This window comes from Amblyraja radiata, chromosome 14 (assembly GCF_010909765.2).
Source record: "Amblyraja radiata isolate CabotCenter1 chromosome 14, sAmbRad1.1.pri, whole genome shotgun sequence".
NCBI lineage: Eukaryota > Metazoa > Chordata > Chondrichthyes > Rajiformes > Rajidae > Amblyraja > Amblyraja radiata.
Window position 1 is genome coordinate 58,651,994 of NC_045969.1, and position 23,857 is coordinate 58,675,850.

At 45.6% G+C, this 23,857-nt stretch overlaps 1 protein-coding gene across 4 annotated transcripts in view; it reads left to right on the top strand.

The window, feature by feature from the left end:
* Positions 1-11,380: 11,380 nt before the first annotated feature.
* hao2 (hydroxyacid oxidase 2) overlaps positions 11,381-23,857 on the top strand; it is a 53,132-nt gene continuing 40,655 nt past the window's right edge. The window contains exon 1 of one of the 4 annotated variants that reach the window (XM_033033459.1): positions 11,381-11,627. Coding sequence is in view for 3 of the 4 variants with exons in the window: in XM_033033461.1 (XP_032889352.1) it covers positions 11,792-11,829 (38 nt within the window). In the remaining variant the exon portion in view is untranslated. Of the gene's footprint in view, positions 11,628-11,723; positions 11,830-23,857 lie in introns of those variants that run through there. The other 3 variants (XM_033033461.1, XM_033033453.1, XM_033033452.1) reach the window with 3 other exon arrangements.

A 23,857-nucleotide genomic window follows, 5' to 3' on the forward strand; every position in this document is an offset into this window, starting at 1 on the left:
AATTCTAGAGAGTATAAACCAAGTCTATCCAGTCTTTCTTCATAAGACAGTCCTGACATCCCAGGAATCAGTCTGGTGAACCTTCTCTGCACTCCCTCTATGGCAATAATGTCCTTCCTCAGATTTGGAGACCAAAACTGTACGCAATACTCCAGGTGTGGTCTCACCAAGACCCTGTACACTGCAGTAGAACCTCCCTGCTCCTATACTCAAATCCTTTTGCTATGAAAGCTAACATACCATTCGCTTTCTTCACTGCCTGCTGCACCTGCATGCCCACTTTCAATGACTGGTGTACCATGACACCCAGGTCTCGCTGCATCTCCCCTTTTCCTAGTCGGCCACCATTTAGATAATAGTCTGCTTTCCTGTTTTTGCCACCAAAATGGATAACCTCACATTTATCCACATTATACTGCATCTGCCAAACATTTTCCCACTCACCCAGCCTATCCAAGTCACCTTGCAGTCTCCTAGCATCCTCTTCACAGCTAACACTGCCCCCCAGCTTAGTGTCATCCGCAAACTTGGAGATATTGCCTTCAATTCCCTCATCCAGATCATTAATATATATTGTAAATAGCTGGGGTCCCAGCACTGAGCCTTGCGGTACCCCACTAGTCACTGCCTGCCATTGTGAAAAGGACCCGTTTACTCCTACTCTTTGCTTCCTGTTTGCCAGCCAGTTCTCTATCCACATCAATACTGAACCCCCAATGCCGTGTGCTTTAAGTTTGTAAACTAATCTCTTATGTGGGACCTTGTCGAAAGCCTTCTGGAGTCCAGATACACCACATCCACTGGTTCTCCCCTATCCACGCTACTAGTTACATCCTCGAAAAATTCTATAAGATTCGTCAGACATGATTTACCTTTTGTAAATCCATGCTGACTTTGTCCAATGATTTCACCACTTTCCAAATGTGCTGCTATCCCATCTTTAATAACTGACTCTAGCAGTTTCCCCACTACCGATGTTAGACTAACTGGTCTGTAATTCCCCGTTTTCTCTCTCCCTCCCTTCTTAAAAAGTGGGGTTACGTTTGCTACCCGCCAAACCTCAGGATCTACTCCAGAATCTAAAGAGTTTTGAAAGATTATTACTAATGCATCCACTATTTCTGGAGCTACTTCCTTAAGTACTCTGGGATGCAGCCTATCTGGCCCTGGGGATTTATCGGCCTTTAATCCATTTAATTTACCCAACACCACTTCCCGGCTAACCTGGATTTCACTCAATTCCTCCATCTCCTTTGACCCGCGGTCCCCTGTTATTTCCGGCAGATTATTTATGTCTTCCTTAGTGAAGACGGAACCAAAGTAGTTATTCAATTGGTCCGCCATATCCTTGTTCCCCGTGATCAACTCACCTGTTTCTGACTGCAAGGGACCTACATTTGTTTTAACTAATCTCTTTCTTTTCACATATCTATAAAAACTTTTGCAGTCAGTTTTTATGTTCCCTGCCAGTTTTCTTTCATAATCTATTTTTCCTTTCCTAATTAAGCCCTTTGTCCTCCTCTGCTGGTCTCTGAATTTCTCCCAGTCCTCCGGTATGCTGCTTTTTCTGGCTAATTTGTACGCATCATCCTTCGCTTTGATACTATCCCTGATTTCCCTTGTTATCCACGGATGCACTACCTTCCCTGATTTATTCTTTTGCCAAACTGGGATGAACAATTTTTGTAGTTCATCCATGCAGTCTTTAAATGTCTTCCATTGCATATCCACCGTCAACCCTTTTAGAATTAATTGCCAGTCAATCTTGGCCAATTCACGTCTCATACCCTCAAAGTTACCTTTCTTTAAGTTCAGAACCATTGTTTCTGAATTAACAATGTCACTCTCCATCCTAATGAAGAACTCAACCATATTATGGTCACTCTTGCCCAAGGGGGCACGTACAACAAGACTGCTAACTAACCCTTCCTCATTACTCAATACCCAGTCTAAAATAGCCTGCTCTCTCGTTGGTTCCTCTACATGTTGATTTAGATAACTATCCCGCATACATTCCAAAAAATCCTCTTCCTCAGCACCCCTGCCAATTTGATTCACCCAATCTATATGTCTATATGTAGATTGAAGTCACCCATTATAACGGTTTTGCCTTTGTCGCACGCATTTCTAATTTCCTGTTTGATACCATCTCCAACTTCACTACTACTGTTAGGTGGCCTGTACACAACACCCACCAGCGTTTTCTGCCCCTTAGTGTTTCGCAGCTCTATCCATACCGATTCCACATCCTGCAAACTAATGTCCTTCCTTTCCATTGCGTTAATCTCCTCTCTAATCAGCAACGCTACCCCACCTCCTTTTCCTTTCTCTCTATCCCTCCTGAATATTGAATATCCCTGGATGTTCAGCTCCCAGCCTTGGTCACCCTGGAGCCATGTCTCCGTGATCCCAACTATATCATAGTCATTAATAGCTATCTGCACATTCAACTCATCCACCTTATTACGAATGCTCCTTGCATTGAGACACAAAGCCTTCAGGCTTGTTTTTACAACACTCTTACCCCTTATACAATTTTGTTGAAAAGTGGCCCTTTTTGATTTTTGCCCTGGATTTTCCGGCCTGCCACTTTTACTTTTCACCTTGCTACCTATTGCTTCTACCCTCATTTTACACCCCTCTGTCTCTACGCTCACACATTTAAGAAACCCTTTCCCTTTAACTCCATCCTCCACTAGCCCATTCGACACCCCACCCCCCTTATTCAGTTTAAAACCACCCGTGTAGCAGTGGCAAACCTGCCTGCCAGAATGCTGGTCCCACACCTGTTAAGATGCAATCCGTCCCTTTTGTACAGTTCCCCCTTACCCCAAAACAGATCCCAGTGATCTAAGAATCTAAATCCCTGCCCCGTGAACCAGTTCCTCAGCCACACGTTCAGGTCCCGTATCTCCCTGTTCCTGCTCTCGCCAGCACGAGGAACTGGAAGCAAACCGGAGATAACAACCCTGGAGGTCCTGCTTTTCAGCATTTTTCCGAGCTCTCTAAAGTCACGCTGCAGAATATTCATCCCCTTCTTTCCGACATCGTTTGTGCCGACATGCACTACCACTTCCGGATGTTCACCTTCGCCCTTGAGGATTTTCTGCACTCTGTCTGTGACATCCTGGATCCTGGCACCAGGAAGGCAGCACACCATCCTCGCATCCCGTCTGTTGCCGCAGAAACCCCTGTCCGTACCTCTCACTATGGAGTCTCCCACTACAATGGCGTTGCTTGCCTTAGGCCTTTTTGGTTTTGGCTCAACAGCCCTATTAGCATCACAAGCCAGTCCTTCGCCCAGTGTAAACACCTCTTCTGTCCCGACAGCTTCTAAGTGGGTGAACCTGTTCACAAGAGGTACAACACCCGGGGACGTTGGCATTCCATGCTTCCCTCCCGTTCTCACAGTCTCCCACCTTCTCTCTTCCAGTACCTTAGGTGTAACAATCGTACTGTAGGACTTGTCGAGGAACGACTCCGTTTCTCGGACGAACCGGAGGTCATCCACTTGCTTCTCCAGTTCCCCAACACGGCCCTTCAGGAGCTCTACCTGGATGCACTTCTCGCATTTGTAGCAGCCAGAGGCACCGGCGGTGTCCTTGACCTCCCACATACTGCAAGCATCGCACTGAATCAACTTGCCTGACATCTCCTTCTTTCGTCTCCGAAGATTCTCGAGCCAAAGACTCACACTTCCCTCACAAGGCTGCTCACTCACTGCCGCTCGCTAAGAGCAGTCTTGCTTAAATTGACTGATAAATTGCCTGATTTACCAATTTACAAACCAAATTCCTCAGTTTTCAACTGTTTTCCCAGCACTGAAACTATTTTCACTTCTCTCCTCCCACTTGGGCTAGAGCCAATCAGTCGTATCTCTTGCTAAGCTCCTGCTGCTGTTGTTGCTCCCAAAGCTACAGCAGTTCTGAGTCAAGTCTGCCTGTCCTTGACCTGTACTTTAAATGTTTTCACTTCTCTCCTCCCACTTGGGCTAGAGCCAATCAGTCGTATCTCTTGCTAAACTCCTGCTGCTGTTGTTGCTCCCAAAACTACAGCAGTTCTGAGTCTCTACAGCAGTTCTGAGTCTCTACAGCAGTTCTGAGTAATCTGATGCCGAGGCTGAGGGTATAGCGTGGAGCATACCTCAAGGGATGAAGTGCACATGTCAGAGGTACATTCCTGGCAGCAAGGTTGCCATTACAACAATGCAGTGAACACCGCTATCAGGGGACGTTAGAGCCACCCGCCGAATCTTCTATTCAGGTAAGACCTATTCCACAGGCAAAACCTAAAGGACGAGTAAGGATTCATAGTTTAGGGGAAACGCACCCACGGCTTCATCGGCAGGAAGCGGTTCACTGAAGCTGGTAGCAGCATTAAAGCTGACCAGAGTTACTCTACAACTAAGTGACCACGAACAAGTTGGTAAGATTTACAATTGGTTGTGCAATACACAAATGATTGAGACATTGTCATCTACTCAGAGGCATTTTAACCAGGTAACTGGACAATACTAGTATTCCAAGAAGGTTGGAATTTGGCCAGAAGAGTGTTGTTGAGCCAGGGCCAGTCTTTTAGCCAGGTTGCCTTCGAGACAGGCTCGGAGATATGGGGAATTGTCTTTCAAGGCAAGGTCAGAATTATGGCAAGAGTTGTCTTGGGACATGTGAGAATTATCGGAACCGGGCCAGAGTTGTCGTCAGGGCAGACTCGAACTGATGGCAGACGTGGCCTGTTCATTATGAAAGAAGGGTGATCAAACTGATTTCATAGGGTTTTCCATGTACAATGATCATCAGAGATATTTGAAGGCATTGTTATGATGAGGCAATTTAACAGTATGATAATAATAAATCATTCAAAGGACTACTCAGAGTTCAAAAACTCTTGTGATGTATTGTCTGGATTATATTTAATGTTGTATTTGGCTAAAATCCACTCAGTCTCAAGCTAATTGAGGAATTGGTTTCTCCTATCCAGTAAATTAGGTTGTTATCAAATGGATAGTTGGCCTGTGACTCCGCCCTGGGCAACAGATTGGAATCAATAGAAACCTGGAACAGCCTTGTGGTTATAAAGCAGTTTCTATTCATTAGACTAACTGGCAATGTAATAGATGTGATGCAGCTGTGCAAGATTGAGAACTGACAGCATGCTTAATGACAAACAATAAGGGTCATGAAGGTCATTGATAATACAACTTGCTATTACCAGCTGAAGCTAATAAAGCCACTATGATGGACAAACAGTATTCAGCATTGCTCCAGTAGTTGATCAATAAATATGTCATGATATTGCAAAAAAGTTGCTATGGCTTAAGGTGAGAACATGCGAATGTCAACTCTAGTTGGAGGTGCAGGAGATTTGCATGAGTTATTAACTCTTCAGTATTGGTATCAACTATCTATAGACCCTAAGTACATTTATGGGTTAAAGAGTGATTGAGTGAATATGCATAGGTGCATGCTCAACCATGTTGATACACTAAGATGTGGCATATGATAAGCACGAGGGTGCAATCAGGGAAAGATCCTGTAAAAGGTACATAATCTAATTTGCCACTGGAGTATCATTAAGTACAGATCAATGACAACACAGAATGAGTGTTGGACCACGCAGTATTTATGAAATTCTGATTCAATGCAACTCCGAATATAGATATGTTGTTTTCATGCTAATTTTTAAAGGTTGCAAAAATGTGTGGCATAACAGTGGCGAAAGATACATTCTCGCTACAAGCATGAGGAATGGTCTTTTATGTCTTCCTCCAATTTGCTTTATGAGTCAGGTCTTGAAATAGAGTCATCAAGAGTCGCTTTAGGTTCCAGCTGTGGAATTGGCCTATGCAGTTGATTCCCGATTTGTCGGGAATTATAATAATGCAACATTATATGGCTATTTAAACGTAATTTGCTGGTCCAGCCTGCGGCTTGAAAGATCAGCTGTTGCATGATAAAATCAATATATGTTCTAAAGATTCTCAATAGACTGCTTATGGCTTGGGTTGTCATGCCTATTTTTGTATGTATTCACAGTGCTGGAATGGTACCGAAAAGCGGTACTTTGCAGCTTCAGGAGATGGGAAGCGTTTATTTGATGCTCATGTTATAATTAAAATGGTACAGATTCTGAGTTATTGCAGTTCATTTAAATGGTCTTTGACAATATTGAATTATAGGGTCATCAACTGTGCCAAGGGGCTTTCCATCAGAATTACTGCAGCTAACGAGGTCCAAGTTGTTGGGTTCACCTCGGATATCGAGTTAGTAAAGGATATCTGTTACACAGGTTTCCCAGGACAAGTACAATGCAGTATGGGAGATTGACATTGTGTAACACTATTTTAACCAGGGGGTTCCAGCTACATTCTTAGCTTTGATCGGACCTCATTAGGTAATTATCCTCCTGACGCTGGTTAGCGCAACAGGTCACTCGCTACATTATTGTGACAGGAGAGGATGATTACATCTGCAAATATATGCATAGTATTTTATGTTATAATTAATTTAAGCAGAGCAGTAGGGGTATCAGGTCTCAAAATAGCTCAAGATCATAACCAGGGACCTTTCATTATGTGGGGACACACATATACAACAATACGTCAAGGTCACCAAGAGCCTTTGAGACTCTGAGCTAACTATGATTGTTAGTTACAAAAGACATTATAAGAACCTATCTGCTCAGATCTTGCCAGGTGTTAAAACTGAGTTGAGGTATGCAGGAGTAGATACTGATCCGGATCTCACGCCACCAGGGCTGCTATAACAGCAGCAGCAAGTGTTAATTACGTTCTGCTGGACCACATCCTAACGGCTGTAGTGTGGTCAAACAAACAAAATTGCAAACATGTTATAATAACCCGTTGCCAGACCAGGGTATTTCTCAATTTATTTATGTTCTGTTATAGGTTCCATCCGGATGAGAGATGTGACTATTGTTATTGGTTATTTAACAGCATCAGCATGTTTAAATCTATGTCATGACTGTGTGCATTATGAATGTTTTCCCTCATTTGTCAATGAGGCAGTTGTGGTTGTGTAGACTTGTTTCTCACGGCATGAAATCACAGAGCTTTGAAATCTTCACGTAGTCACTCACGTGACTCCGAAGTAAAATAGTAAGATTAAACGAGAAATTACCAGTTTGAAGTTTGATCTTTATTTTATGAGGAGTTACGATGAGGGATTACGTGCCCTCCGCTCCCAGCCCTCATTAAGATCATCTGGTAGTTCTAGTCTTCTTTCATCTTACTATCATACTTCAGTCACTATTATTATCTGTGATTTCACACCGCTGCATTGAAGATTGACGCACGTGCGGCTGAACGGGCTTCTTCACGTAATCCCTCATCGTAACTCCTCATAAAATACAGATCAAACTTCAAACTGGTAAGTTCTCGTTTAATCTTACTATTCTGACTGTCTCCCTTATCTATGCTGCTCATAATTTTATAAACTTCTATCAGGTCTCCCCTCAGCCTCCGATTAAAACAATCCAATGTATCTGCAGTCTCCAATCACGGCCGATCCCACAGGAGCATCCACTTCAAAATTGCTCTCTTCAGTGCATGCAATAAATGACCAATATATCTTTTCCAACCCGAGAATTAAATGTGAGTTCTGTATTTTTTTTTAAATGTCAATAAAGTTAGTATTGATCTTGATAATGTTGAGTGCAGGATCCCAGAGACTTTAAAATGAACAGATACTTGCTTCCTGTGTGGAGTAAGTGGTTATGTCAGCATGATGTCTCCCTGAATCAGCAAATGTCAGTGACGTCGCTGTTATAATATAGGAGCATCTGGGTCATTGCTGGGGTCAGTCAGCATTGGGCAGAGTGGCTGCCTTACACCCACCCTGCTACCTCCTCCTGCCCAGATCACACAGCATACTTACCAGGGACTTCATATGGTTCTGGTTGAGAGTCGAGAGTGTTTCATTGTCTTGTGTACCGAAAACAGAGCAGTGAAATTCTTACTTGCAGCAGCAACACAGGCCTGTAAACACTATACTGTATTGTGTCCCTCCCTCACCCAAGTCATTATCCCTTCTCTCTCCATCCCTCCCCCACCCTAGTCCCACCAGCTTCAAAGTCATCTTGTTGAGTCTCATTGTCAGTAACATATTCTACCTAGCTCACAGTAAACAATGGCCTGTTTCCTTTCTCATCGTTACTTTTTTGCATATCTTCCATTCATTTGTTCTTTATCTCTCTATATCACCTTCTATTCTCTCGTTTCCCTTTCCCCTGACTCTCAGTCTGAAGAAGGATCTCGAACCAAAATGTCACCTATTCCTTTTCTTCAGAGATGCTGTCTGACCCGCTGAGTGACTCCAGCTTTTTGTGTCTATCTTCGGTTTAAACCAGCATCTGCAGTTCCTACCTACACACAGGCCTGCATTGTGTTTACAGGCCCAGAACTAGTGTGAATGGGTAACATGTAGTCTCACACTGGGACATCGGGTGTACTCAGTAAATCCAATAAACAAACAAAAAATTCAATAAACAAAAAAACGTTTTAAAACATTTTTTAAAATAGTCAAAAAAGCCCAAAGTCCGTAGCACAACCAAAGTTTAATGAATTATTAAAAATAGGCACAAAATGCTGGACTAGCTCAGTAGGTCGGGCAGCATCTCTGGAGAAAAGGAATGGGTAACGATTCAGGTCGAGACCCTTCGTCAAAAATAACAATATTCATCCAAAAAAACAAAGATCCTAGTGCAACCAGGGCCGCTCGTAGTTCATAGTTTAGTTGGTGTTTGTAGTGTTCAAGAACCTGATGGTTGCAGGGAAGAAGCTGTTCCTGAACCTGGAGGTTATGGTTGTCAGACTCGTGCATCTTCTTCCCAATGGCAGAGTGTGCCCAGAGTTTAGTTTAGAGATACAGCCCAGAGGCCCTTCGGCCCACCGAGTCCACACCGACCAGTGATCCCCGCACATTAACACTACCCCACACACTAGGGACAATATACACTTATACCAAGCCAAGTTACCTACAAACCCGTACGTCTTTGGAGCGTGGGAGGAAACCCAAGATCTCAGAGAAAACCCACGCGGTCACGGGGAGAACGTACAAACTCCATATAGACAGCACCCGTAGTCGGGATGGAACCCGGGTTTCCAGCTCTTCAAGCGCTGTAATGGCAGCAACTCAACTGCTGTTCCACCATGTCGCCCGTGGTGTGGGTCTTTGATGATGCTGGCTGCCTTTTTGAGGCAGCGCCTCCTGTAGATCCCTTAGATGGTGGGGAGGTCAGTATCTGTGATGGGCTGGGCAGTGTCTAGCATTCTCTGTAATCTTCGTCCTTCGGTGATTGATATTTTCAAAGCAAGCACGTTCTTAATCATACTCCAGATATTATTTTGCTGGGAATGAATATGCAATTGATAAACATTCAAAGGACATTTAGGAGTTTGAATGAAGCCATTTTGTAGCCTGTTTCTCTTTGTATATTTTAGAAAGAGATTGAATACATGTATGTGCATGTGGACAATGGCTGTTTTATTTGGTATCCTGCCAAAGGTTTCTTTAGTGACTATTTGGGATGAGGCACAAGAAGAGGGACAATTGTCTCTGAATGGTTTTGTTTGTGTCACGTGCATTTGCTGCTCTTTGACAGATTGAGAGATACAGGCCCTACCACCGGGTGTAGACGTCACCCATTCACACTAGTTTTGTGTTATCCCACTTTCTCATCCACACCCTTCACAGTTCAGTTTAGAGATACAGCGTGGAAACAGGCCGTTCGGTCCACACACGACCATTGCACTAGTTCTATGTCCCACACACTAGAGGCAATTTGCAGAAGCCTATTAACCTACAAACCTGCAGGTCTTTGGGATGTGCGAGGAAACCTGGGGCACCCGGAGGAAACCCACGCGGTCACAGGGAGAACGTGCAAACTCCACACACAGACAGCACCCAAGAACGGGATCAAACCCAGGTCTCTGGTGCTGGGAGGCTAGAACCCCAGGTTCGATTCTGACCTTGATCTGGCAGTTAATCTGTTCATCTAAGGACCTTCTACAGGGGAACCATCGAGAGTATATTGACCTACGACATCACTTCCTGGTTTGGGAGCTGTAAGGCTTATGAGCAAAACCAACTTAACAGGATAGTGAAGACAGCCAGCAGGATTATTGGTGCCCCACTCCCTTTCCTGTTGGAGATCTATCAGAAGCGGAGCATCAGCAGAGCCATCTCCATTATCAAGGACCCCTACCACCCATCACACCACATCTTCTCCATTCTGCCATCTGGGAAGAGGTACAGGAGCATCAGCTGCAAAACCAGCAGGATGCTCCACAGCTTCTTCCCACAGGCAATAAGACTGGTTAACGGACTGTGTCCCCTCCCCATACATCATACACCAACACATCTAACCTCGCCCATACTTTCACAGCCAGACACCTGTCAATGCAAAGCCACTGTTCGGTCTGAATGTCCGTTTTTATTTCAATATTTAGGCCTATTTTAGATATGGTAATTTTAATTTTTAATTTTTAAAGCTGTATGTATTTATTCTGTTTTTATTAACTGCACTGATGGGAACTGATTGAGAAACAATTTTTTCGTTTCATCTGTGTATGTAAGTAAAGTAAATACTGAATACTGAATGGTGGTGCGCTGTGTTAGTGGGCAGAGGGTAAAATAGGGGGAAGAGGGGTTGGGAGGAGGGGGGGGAGAGGGTGGGAGGGAGGACAAAATACTACCATCTACTTACACTTTCAGCAAGAATAAAGTAATGGAAGCAAGAAACACAGCCTCGGTGAATTAATTGTACTGAGGAAACACATTGGGTGCCTGGAAAATGCTGCCAGGGGTGCTGGAGGCAGATACGATGGGTATAATTAAGATGCTTTTAGACAGGCACATGGATCTACAGGGATTGGAGGGATATGGATCATGTGCAGGCAGAGATTAGTTTAACTTGGCATCATGTTCGGCATGGACATTGTGGGCCGAAGGGCCTGTTCCTGTGCTGTACACTTCCAGGTTCTGTTTTCTAACTATACATAAGAATTTGCTGGCTTTTGGCGTAGTGAAAGGTATTTGGAAAGGGAACTCTTTTTGAGTATTCTGGTCAATAAAGACTTTAAAAACCTCCACAAGCTGAGTGATCTCAGCCTCCTGGTTTAAGAGCAAGTGGGTTGTGAGAACTTTGTTTAAAAATAAAGAAAAATACATTTGTGGGAAAGGAACAAAGAAAGAAAGATGGTGACAGATAGTAGTGTTAAACATTTCACACAACACAGTGGCATGACGGAACTACGATGGCTCACTGCACTTTAAGAGTCACAATAGTTAGTAATCACACTGGTCTTTTTGGAATGTCAAAAGGATAGAATTACTTCAGCACATGCTCAGCAGAATTCTGGCAGCAGCACTAGTAGAACACAAAGGTTAGCACACAGAGTTAATCCCTGATCGCTTTTTTGTACTTTTTGTATTGCGTGGACCCTAAACAGTTTAGTTAGGTGACAGCTTGTGTGCTTGGTTCCATTAACATTTTGGGTGACTGGCCCAGTCGAATAGAACGATGCTGATGATTTATGCCATTCTTAACAAAGAAATAGAAGAAAGCGGAACAGGTTCAAAGCACCAGAAAACTGGGACTTCTTGAAGGTAGGAGCGATTTTCATCCAACTGGATTTGAGGCTGCACAGCGCTGACTGTGAGAAAGCTCAGGGATGAATAGTTTCTCAATCTACGCCCCCTTTTTCTCTTGCACATAAGCTACATGTTTCGGTTCTGCTGGGTCGCATGTTGGAGAACAAGGTCGGATTACAATGCTGCACCCATTGCTCCTGACAGAAGCAGATACGAAGTAATGTTTTGGCCCGTTTTACATACTTCTTGATATTTATTGTTGGTGTACATTGAAAGCTCGCTAATTGTCAAGAGGTGTCTAAAATCAGAATTGTGCTCTCTCTGGGAAAAGATAAATTGCGTGGAATTAAATGTTTTTAAAAATCTAGTCAAAATATATCTTTGTTGAAATGGAGTTGTGTGAATATAATGAAGCGTTGACCAGGTTGAGCTGCTGCCTCATAGCGCCAGAGACCCGGGTTCGATACTGCCCTTCCCCCTGTGACCGTGTGGCTTTCCTCCGGGTGCTCCGATTTCCCAAAGTAGCGCGGGTTCGTGGGTTAATTGGCCCCCTGTAAATTGCCCGTAGTGTGTAGGGAGTAGATGAGAAAGTGGGATAACATAGAACTAGTGTGAACGGGTGATCGATGGGCAGTGTCGCTGATTCACTAAATTCTAAAATCTATGACATAAAATAAAGCATTTTAGAGAGTGCTACACGTTAGATATTAGGATTGGTTTATTATTGTCACGTGTACTAAGATACAGTGGGGCTTTTGTTTGTGTGCTATCCAGTCAAATCAGATCATGATTAGCCATGAGTACCATCCAGCCAGAATCAAGTACAGGTATTGCAAAGAGAAACATACCAGAGTGCAGAATATAGTTACAGTGTTTTAATGGTTGGAACGAGTCCATGGTCTGTGTGATAGACTGGGCTACATCTACCACCCTCTGCAATTTATTTCAATCCTGGGCTGTTGCCAAACCAAGTTGTGATGCATGGTGACAGTTTGCTTTCTACAGAGCATCTGTAGAAGTCAGTAAGAGTGGCTGGAGACGTGTCAGACTTCCTTGGCGTTGGTGTGCTTTGTTGGCTAGAGTTGCAATGTGGTTGGTCCAGGACATGACTTTGGTGATATTTACACCCAGGGAGCTCTCAATCCTCTGCACTTTGCTGCATTGATGCAGGCAGGGAATATAGACAGACGCACCTCGTTTCCTGGTCAATAACTAGCTGCTTCAGCTTGCTGACATTGAGGGGAGGTTGTTGTGAGACCACACCTGGAGTATTGCGTACAGTTTTGGTCTCCAAATCTGAGGAAGGACATTATTGCCATAGAGGGAGTGCAGAGAAGGTTCACCAGACTGATTCCTGGGATGTCAGGACTGTCTTATGAAGAAAGACTGGATAGACTTGGTTTATACTCTCTAGAATTTAGGAGATTGAGAGGGGATCTTATAGAAACTTACAAAATTCTTAAGGGGTTGGACAGGCTAGATGCAGGAAGATTGCTCCCGATGTTGGGGAAGTCCAGGACAAGGGGTCACAGTTTAAGGATAAGGGGGAAATCCTTTAAAACCGAGATGAGAAGAACTTTTTTCACACAGAGAGTGGTGAATCTCTGGAACTCTCTGCCACAGAGGGTAGTCGAGGCCAGTTCATTGGCTATATTTAAGAGGGAGTTAGATGTGGCCCTTGTGGCTAAGGGGATCAGAGGGTATGGAGAGAAGGCAGGTACGGGATACTGAGTCGGATGATCAGCCATGATCATATTGAATGGCAGTGCAGGCTCGAAGGGCCGAATGGCCTACTCCTGCACCTAATTTCTATGTTCTATGTTTCTATGTTGTCTTGCCACCATGTTACTAAACTCTCTCCCTTCCATACTCCATCTCATCACTGTTTGAAGTCTGTTCCGCTACCGTGCTGCCTTCTGCAAACTTGAGAATGCAATGGAGCTGAGAATATTTCTGTTTAAAAACACCACATGGGCATCTTGAAGGCCTTGTTTTTTAATACACTGTTCGAACTTTGCACTGACAAAGAATATAAATCAATCAGAAGATGCATACTTATTTAATTTGCTTTAGGAGTAGCACATAAAATCACGGTGGCACAGCGGTAGAGTTGCTACCTTACAGGGAATGCAGCACAGTAGACCAGGATTCTATCCCGACTACGGGTGCTGTCTGTACGGAGTTTATACGTTCTCCCTGTGTCCTGCGTGGGTTTTCTCCGAGATCTTCGGTTTCCTCCCACACTCCAAAGACGTACAGGTTTGTAGGTTAATTGGCTTGGTGAATGTAAAAAAAGTCCCTAGTGGGTGTAGGATGTTGTTGATGTGCGGGGATCGCTGGTCCGCGCGGACCCAGTGGGCCGAAGGGCCTGTTTTCGCACTGTATCTCTAAACAAAAGTGTATTAAATCATGAGAGGAATAGATCGGGTAGATGTGCAGAATCTCTTGCCTGGAGTAGGGGAATCGAGAACCAGAGGACATAGGTTTAAGGTGAAGGGGTAAAGATTTAATAGGAATCTGAGGGGTAACTTTTTCAAACATATGGTGGTCGGTGTATGGAACAAGTGACCAGAGGAGGTAGTTGAGGCAGGGACTATCCTAATGTTTAAGAAACAGTTAGACAGATACATGGATAAGACAGGTTTGGAGGGATATGGGCCAAACGCGGGCAGTGGGACTAGTTTAGCTGGGACATGTTGGCCGGTGTGGGCACACCTGCCTTTCAAGATGTAACTAATGGGGTACAGAAGAATCCCATTTTTATGGTACTACTATGTTCAGCGAAGTGTTAACAAGAAATCAAGGTGTAAATTTCAATAAGGTAATATTGTCTAGAAATTGAATGTCATCATCTTCAACCATACTAGGCAAGTGCTGTTTGTAGACACAAGGAACTGGAGATGCTGATATACAATAAAAAAAACACAAAATGTTGGAGTAAAGGGGCCTGTCCCACTGTACGAGGTAATTCAAGAGCTCTCCCGAGTTTTAAAAAAAGCGTGGTAAGCACGCAGAATGTACATAGCGGGTACGTCGGAGCTCGGCACGTCTCTTAGCGGCTCGTAACGCTAACGGCAGGTACTCGGGAAACGCGGTAAGCTTGTGAAGACTAGTGAAGATTTTACAACATGTTGAAAAATGTCCACGAGAGCCCCAAGTACCTACGAGCGGCCATTACCGTAATTCCCTGAGATTGAATCAGGGGAAACTCGGGAGAACTCGTACAGTGGGACAGGCCCTTAACTCAGAAGGTCAGGCAGCATCTCTGGAGAACATGGATAGGTGGCATTTCCATTCAGGGCCCTTCATCAGACTGAAGAAGGGTCCCGCCCCGAAATGTCACCTATCTATGTTCTCCAGAGATGCTGCCTGACCCGCTGTGTTACTCCACAACTCTGTTATTATGTGCTGTGTGTAGATTTGTTGAATTACTCCCATGTGGAGTGCAGCACGGTGGCGCAGCGCTAGACTTACCGCTTTACCGCGCCAGAGATCCGCGTTCCATCCTGACTGTGGGTGCTGTATGTACGTAGCTTGTACTTTCTTCCTGTGGCCGTGTGGGGTTTCTCCGGGTTCTCCGGCTTCCTCCCACACTACAGCGTTGAAAATAGTGACTGTGCAACTCATCAATGAGCGGGTGCTGAATCATTAGAGATACTTGATTAACCAAACCTGATCACTGACCCTGACCCTGTCGAGTGTTCAGCAAAAGCTGTCATTTCAAAAGGTCCATTTGAGGTCAGGAAGGGAGTGAACGTGCAGTATGTGACCTCTGTGATAGTGTGAATTCATCAAATATGTGTGTATCTGTGTATGTGCGTGTGTGTGTGTCTATGTGTGTATGTGTGCCTGTGTGGCGTGTCCTTGCGTGCCTGTGTGTGTGTATGCGTGTATCTGCATGCAGCAAGTCTGTGTGTATGCGTGTGTGTGCGTATGTGTGTGCGTTTGTGTGTGTGTGCGTGTGTATCTACATGCAGCGAGTCTGTGTGTGCACGTGTGCGTGTGTGTGTATGTGTGTGTGTGTGCGTGTGTGTATGTGTGTGCGTATGTGTGTGTGTGTGTGCGTATGTGTGTGCGTGTGTGTATGTGTGTGCGTATGTGTGTGTGCGTATGTGTGTGCATGTGTTTGTGCGCATGTGTGTGCTTGTGTGTGAATGTATGTGTGTGCTTGTTTGTGAATGTATGTGTGTGCGTATGTGGCTGCGTGCGGTGAGTCTGTGTGTGTGTGTGTCTGTGTATGTGCCCATGTGTGAGTGTGTGTGTGTGTTTGAGTGTCTGTGCACATGTGTACGTGTGTGTGTGTGTGTCTGCGTGTGTGTGTATGTGTACATATGTGTGTGCCGAACCTAAACATAGAACTTCAGAAAAATCATATCCCCAGCCCACTCCCTCCCCCAGCCGCCATGTTTAGTCTAGTTGAGAGATACAGCGTCACCCACTGAGTTCACACTGACCAGCGATCCCCACACATTAACACTACCCTCTACACACTAGGGACAATTGTACATTCGTACCAAGCCAATGAACCTACATACCTGGACGTCTTTAGAGTGTGGGAAGAAACCGAAGATCTCAGAGAAAACCCATGTGGTCACGGGGAGAAGGTGCAAACTCCATCCAGACAGCACCCGTAGTCAGGATACAAGTGGGGTCTCTGGTACTGTGAGGCATCAACTCCACCACAACGCTACCGTCCCACCCGTTGTCTGACCTTTCTTATTGGCTCACTTTAATCCCTTGTGCCAAAGTCATTCAACGCAAACATTTCAGGTCGAAATGTCACCCATCCATGTTCTCCAGAGATGCTGCCTGACCCGCTGAGTTACTCCAGCACTCTGTGAAACGTCACCTATCCATGTTCTCCACAGATGCTGCCTGACCCACTGAGTTACTCCAGCACTCTGTGAAACGTCACCTATCCATGTTCTCCAGAGATGCTGCCTGACCCGCTGAGTTACTCCAGCACTCTATGAAACGTCACCTATCCATGTTCTCCAGAAATGCTGCCTGACCCGCTGAGTTATTCCAGCACTCTGTGAAACGTCACCTATCCATGTTCTCCAGAGATGTTGCCTGACCCTCTGAGTTACTCGAGCACTTTGTGTCTCATTTTGTAAAGCAGCATCTGCAGTTCCTTATGTCTAAGCATTTAACGTGTTGCTTTGTGCATAAGATTGCTGTTCCTCAAATCCCCACAGGACTTGATGCTTATCACTTTAAATTAGTGATCTCTTAAATGATCAGCTACTTCCCCCATCTAAACCCACTATAAGCACAAATATGTCTATCAAACCTCCTTATAATCCAGTCTGATGAAGGGTCACGACCAGAAACGCGATCTGTCCATTCCTTCCACAGATGCTGCCTGACACACTGAGTTTCTCCAGCACTTTGTTCCTCTCAACGTTCATTGCCCCAGGCTAGTCTTCCCACGTAACCACGGAACCCATGCCTCATCCCTGGGATTGCTCCAGTAAATCATTTCCCTAACATTTCTTGGATCACATCTCTCCTCAGTGAATGCTGTACTTCAGTTATCATCTACCAAGTATTCTATGAAGGTTGAACAAAACCTCATTGCATTTCTACATCATTCCATTATTTTATGAATTCCAGGTCTCACGTTCTATACCACGTGTGACCCAAATATGTTCAACCACTGTCGGGAAGAACTGCAGATGCTGGTTTAAATCAACGGTTGACACGAAATGCTGGAGTAACTCAGCGGGACAGGCAGCAATCTCTGGAGAACAGGAATGGGTGACGTTTCCGGTCAAGACCCTTCTTCAGACTTCAGACTTAGCTAAGCTAAGTAACCTGAGGGATAACTTGTTTTACACAAAGGGTGGTGGATGTATAGAAGGAGCTGCCAGAGGAGGTAGTTGAGGCAGGTACTATCGCATTGTTTAAGAAACATTTAGATAGGTGCATGGACAGGAGAGGTGTAGAGGGATATGGGCCAAAAGCAGGCAGGTGGGACTAGTGTAGATGGGACATGTTGGTCGTTGTGGGAAAGTTAGGCCAAGGGGCCTGTTTCCATGCTGTATGACGCTATGATTCTATGATACATTTAAACACTCTTGACTCTCTCTTGATTTTCATTTGCCCAACGTGCGCTGTGATTGGGAGTTTCACATTTCAGTCATCCTCCAAGTAATTATTTTTGTCATGGTCCTTTTAATCTATTAATGATTAAATTCTGCAAACAGAGTTGCATAAACATCACGGACTCTGTTGAGTTTTCAAGGTTGAAGGTCACGGATTTTGACCTGGTAAACACAGAACAGAAATTACTTTTAAACTCAGCAATATGATTAAGTTTGTCATTTAAGAGTGAATTCAGGTAGCACTTTTTGACATAAAACTGTGGAAATAGAACATGTGTACGTTCATAAAGCTATGGACATTTTTGAAATACTTTTTGATAGATTTTTGACACCCACAGATTTTAGGGATCTTGAGAATGGAGTCACAAGGAACAGCAGATGCTGGAATCTTGAACAAAACTCAAAGTGCTGGAGGAGCTCAGTGGTTCAGGGAATGGACAGGCGACGTTTCAGGTCGAGTCCCTTCTTCAGACTGGAGTTGTCTCTCTATTCCCTCCACAGATGCTGCCTCGCCTGTTGAGTTCCTCCAGCACTTTGTATTTCACTGAAGCTGACAAAACAGTGTACTTTATCTTAAATGTATGTCCTCCCTCACAGCAAGAGATCCAGTCAAGAGTTTAATTGTTACTAGACTAAGTGGACCCGTTGTGTCCCAGTCACACAGGCCTGGTCCCCCAAATTAACTCATTCCCCAACGCAATTTTCCACCACTCACCCGTTCCCCCAATGCAACCCATCCCCCTAATGCAATATTCCACCACTCACCCATAGCCCCTAACTGCGCAGGCATGGCTGACGGGTTCCCGTTGTGACGCCCTGATCCCCCCTCCTCCTCACCCCCCCCAACTCCGCCCCTTGTCAATCCCCCCATGCACTCACTCCATCCCACCTCTACATTAATAACAGGTATAACCTAATACGGGACCAGTGTCAAAATACACAATGAATATGGACCTCCCGGTCTCTATGTAAATATAATTAAATCTTTAAAAGAAAACTTATAAATGTATAAAAAAAACACAAAGATAAAAAGACAAAAAGAAAAACACAAAAAAAAAAGGAAAAAACGAAACCCCCCTAAACTAAAGAAATAAAATCTTGCTACCTGTTTTAAACCTCGCTACCTTTTACATTAGACCACCGATCAGAACAAAACTTGGTGCAATCGCAGCACAGGAGAACGGTGAGTAAGCTGGCGGAGAAATTGTAGTGCTATCGCGTACCATTTTTGCACAAATAAACCGCGTAAACCGGAAGATAACAAGATCAGAGCTTTAGTTATGTACTAGACTAAGTGGGACCCATTGGGTCCCAGTCACACGGGAGGCCTGGTCCCCCAACGCAACCCATTCCCCAACGTAATGTTCCACCACTCACCTGTTCCCCCAATGCAACCCGTTCCCCCAACGCAATATTCCATCAATCACCCATAGCCCCTAACTGTGCAGGCACGGCTCATTTCCCCTCATCCCCCAGCACTCCCTCCCCCTCCTCTTCATGTGTGGGAGGGGAGGAGGAGAGGGAAGGGGGGTGTGGGGTGAGAGGGGTGTGGGTGTGTGTAGGCAGCGGGGTGTAGGAGGGGGAGAGAGCGTGGTCTGGGGGGGGGGGAGGGGGGGTGTGTGGCGAGGGGGTGTGGGGTGGGAGGGGAGGTGTGTATGTGTTGCATCTCTTGTTGCGTTCTGCAGCCGGGAGGGGGACGGCTTCAGGCGGGGGCTGTAGGGGCCCGGTTGGGGAGGGGGGAGCGTTCTGCACCCAGGGGAGGGAGGGGGGGAGTGCTGCCGTGGCCTAGCACTGTAGGATGCTCCCACACCCCCTCCTCCCCCACCGCACCGGCAGCCCCCTCCAGAAGCAGTCCCCCCCCCCCACTGCAGGGCACTCCCCCCCCCCCCCCCCCCCCCCCCCCCCCCCACCGGTCCCTGTTTGAAGCCGTCCTATCTCCCACTGCAGGATGCTCCCCCCACCGGTCCCCAGGCATGGTCCGGTGGGGAGCATCCTGCAGCTGGGGATGGGACGGCTTCAGGCGGGGGCTGTCGGGAGCCGGTGGGAGTGTCCTGCACTCACTTCATCCTCTCATCCACTCTTTGCGGCTCTCTAAGGCCTGCCCCTGCCGTGGCCTATCGCTGTCATGGCCCACCGTGGCCGGTGGGGGGGGCTTTCTGGAGGGGTGTTGTGGTCTGAAGGGACTGGTTTCCAGAGGGCTAGTAGGACATAGTGGGCTGAATGGACCTTTTTTTGGCTAGTACGGGTGTTGTGGGCTGAATGGATGGCAGCTGGGGATGGGGCGGTTTCATGCGGGGGCCAGTGGGGAACGTCCTGTAGCCGGGGGAGGGGGACGGCTTTAGGTGGGCGTCGGTGGAGAGGTGGGGGAAGCGTCATGCAGCTGGGGACGGGGACGGCTTCAGGTGGGGGCCAGCGGGAGCTTTCGTTGGCGGGGAGGGGGGTGGAGGGAGGGGGGAGGGGGGGAAGCATCCTACAGCCGGGGGAGGGGGACGGCTTCAGGTAGGGGCTGTCAGGGGGGGGGGGGGATCATCGTGCAGCTGGGTGGGGTACGACCTGCAACCCCGCCAGCTCCCAGCCCCACCAGTGCCCGGCTACCTCAAACCGCCCCACTCACACTCCTCACTTTTCCAAGATCTTGAGGTTGCAGCAATTAGTCTCTGAGTCGGCCAAGCTCCGGTCCGCTCCGCACGCCGGGCCGTCATACCGTCTCTGGGTTCCCCGACTCAGCGCGGCTTCGGGGCACAAAAAAAAAAATTTGAACACATTACACCAATTCTTAAATCCTTACATTGGCTCCCTGTATGTCAGAGAATTGATTTCAAAATCCTGCTGCTCACCTATAAATCACTACATGGTTTAGGGCCAAAGTATATCACTGACATGCTTCCACTATATAAGCCTTCTAGACCGCTAAGATCTTCTGAGACCAATCTGTTAGTGATTCCCAGAGTAAATACAAAACATGGGAAAGCAGGATTTAGTTACTATGCAACAAATAGCTGGAATAAACTTCCTGAAGATTTAAGACTTGCCTCAACTTTGACCACTTTTAAAACAAGACTGAAAACTTTTATGTTTACTTTAGCTTTCAGCTAAATCTTAACTACATTGCACTTTTAACTTTTGCACTTTTTATAATTCATTTTTAACTTTGCTTTTATTTTATTTTAATTCTTCTATTTTATTTCATTTTATTATTTCATTTTATTGTATGACATGTTTTTATGTGAAGCACTTTGAGTCTGCCTCGTGTATGAAATGTGCTATATAAATAAAGTTGCCTTGCCTTGCCTTAGTGCTACTTCAGGTCTCAATGCGGTTTCGGGGCTCCCCGACTCAGCCCGGCCTCCCGGGCTTTATTCTCCTAGCAGGAGAGAAGACCGATCTGCTGATCTTACGATTGTTAAACCATAACTTTTGTAATATTCCACCGATCGGAACAAATCTTGGTGCACTTGCAGCACATGAGAATGGTGAATAAGGTGGCGAAAAATCATACCGTTATCCGTTACCGTTTTTGCACAAATGTAAAAACAACGCAAACCGGAAGAGGACAAGATGAGAGATGAGAGATAGATAATATGCACTCTTCCTCCTGCGCTCCAAGGAATAGAAACCCAGCCCACTCAACATCTCCCAATAGCTCACACCCTCTAGTCCTGGCAACATCCTCGTAAATCTTTTCTATACCCTTTCCAGCTTGACAATATCTTTCCTATAACATGGTGCGCAGAACCTAACTCAATATTCTAAATGCGATCTCACCAATGTCTTATACAACTGCAACATGTCCTCCCAACTTCTATACTCAATACTCTGACTGATGAAGGCAAAAATGCCAAAAGCCTTTTTGACCACCTTATCCACCTGTGACTCGACCTTCAAGGAACCATGCACCTGTACTCCTAGATCCCTCTGCTCTACAACACTACCCAGAGGCCTACCATTCACTGTGTAGGTCCTGCTCTTGTTCGATGTCGCAAAATGCAACACCTCACACTTCTCTGTATTAAATGCCATCAACCATTCCTCCGCCCACCTGGCCAATCGATCCAGGTCCCGCTGCAATCGTTCACAACCATCTTCACTATCTGCAAAACCACTCACTTTTGTATCATCAGCAAACTTGCTAATCTTGTCCTGTATGTTCTCTTCCAAATCATTGATGTAGATGGCAAACAGTAACGAACCCTGAGGCACACTACTAGTTACAGGCCTCCATTCTGACAAGCAACCTTCTGCTTACTTCTGTGGAGCCAATTTGCTATCCATTCAGCTATCTCTCCTCGGATCCCATGAGATCTAACCTTCCAAGCAGCCTACCATGCGGCACCCAGTCGAACGTCTGATAAAGTCCACGTACACAACATCTACAGCTCTGCCCACATCAACCCTTTTGCTCATGTCTTCAAAAAATTCAATCAGATTTGTGAGACACGACCTCCCATGTACAAAACCATGCAGACTGTCCCTAATCAGCGCTTGCCAATCCAAATCCCTGGAAACCTATCCCTCAGAATACTCTCTGGTAACTTTCCAACTACAGATGTTAAGCTCACCAGCCTATAGTTCCCAGCATTTTCCCTGCAGCCCTTCTTGAAATGAGGCACAACATTTGCCACCCTCCAGTTATCCGGCACCTCTCCTGTATTTATGGACGACTCATAAATTTCAACCAGGGCTCCCGCAATTTCCTCTCTAGTTTCCCGCAATGTCCTCGGATATATCTGATCAGACCCTGGAGATTTGTCTACCTTCATACACGACAGTACCTTCAGTACTTCTTCGACATAGCACTGACTGGCCTTAAGACACTTCCAGTGACTGCCCCAGGTTCCTCCGTCATACTGTCTTTCTCCTCGGTAAATACAGAGAAATACTCATTGAGGATCTTGCCCATCTCCTGTGGCTCCACTTTGATTCCTGAGAGCTCCCCCTCTCTCTCCAGTTACCCTTTTCCACCTTATGTATTTATAAATAAAATTGGGATTGTCGCTAATGCAACCCACCAGAGCTATCTCCTGGCCCCTTTTGTGCCCTTCTGATCTCATTTTTCAGTTTACTCCTTAGTTCCTGAAACTCCTCCAGGGATACACTTGATCCCAGCTGCCCATACCTGTCCCATGCATCCTTCTTGTTTTTGACTAACGTCTCAATTTCCCTCGTCAGCCAAGCTTCCTTACAATTGCCCGCTTTGTCCTTCACTGTAACAGGGACGTACATATCCTGAGCTTTTGTCAGTACACTTTTAAAAACATCCCACTTGGCCAATGTTCCTTTCCCCTCAAATAACCTGCTCCAGTCAACATGAGCGAGACCTTCTCTCATACCCTCAAAGTCGGCCTTACCCCAGTTGAGCATTTTAACATGTGGACCCTCTCTGTCCCAATCCATAACTATCTTAAACCTAATCGAACTGTGGTCACTGTTCCCAAAAGGCTCCTCCACAAACACTTCATTAACTTGCCCTTCCCAATTTCCCAAAACTAGATCCAGTGTTGCCCTCTCACGTGTGGGGGCCTCTACATACTGTTTAAGAAAACTCTCCTGAACACTTTTGAGAAGTTTCACCCCATCTAAACCCTTCACACTATGTGATGTTTCGGCTCGAGATCCTTCTTCAGACATGTTGACTCCCATGTCCAAAGTGATTATTAAGTTACATTGACAACATTTTTTAAACTTTTACAACTTGCGGAGTTGAAAGATTTATCTCAGCTAGTGATTATAGACACACAAATCATCCTACACTGGAACTGCAGATGCTGGAATCTTGAGCAAAACACAAATTGCTGGAGTAACTCAGCAGGTCAGGTGGATGACATTTTGGGTCCCAAACCTGAAACCACCTGTCCGTACTCTCCACAGATGCTGCCTGACTTGCTAAGTTATTCCAACACTTTGTGTTTTGCTACACAACCATAACATCGAATAAGAATACCTGAGCTGGAATGAATGGTTACATGTGTGTCAAGTCTGCTTTTCAAGTGAATTATAAAGAAGAATTATATCGATGCATACATCGATTTTACCCACTACCCCTATCATTGCATCATTGAAACTCTTCTTTTCCACACTTTGTCATCTCATCTTCTGTACTGTTGCCGCTCTCGGCTTTATCTATCACTTTAGTTTTGG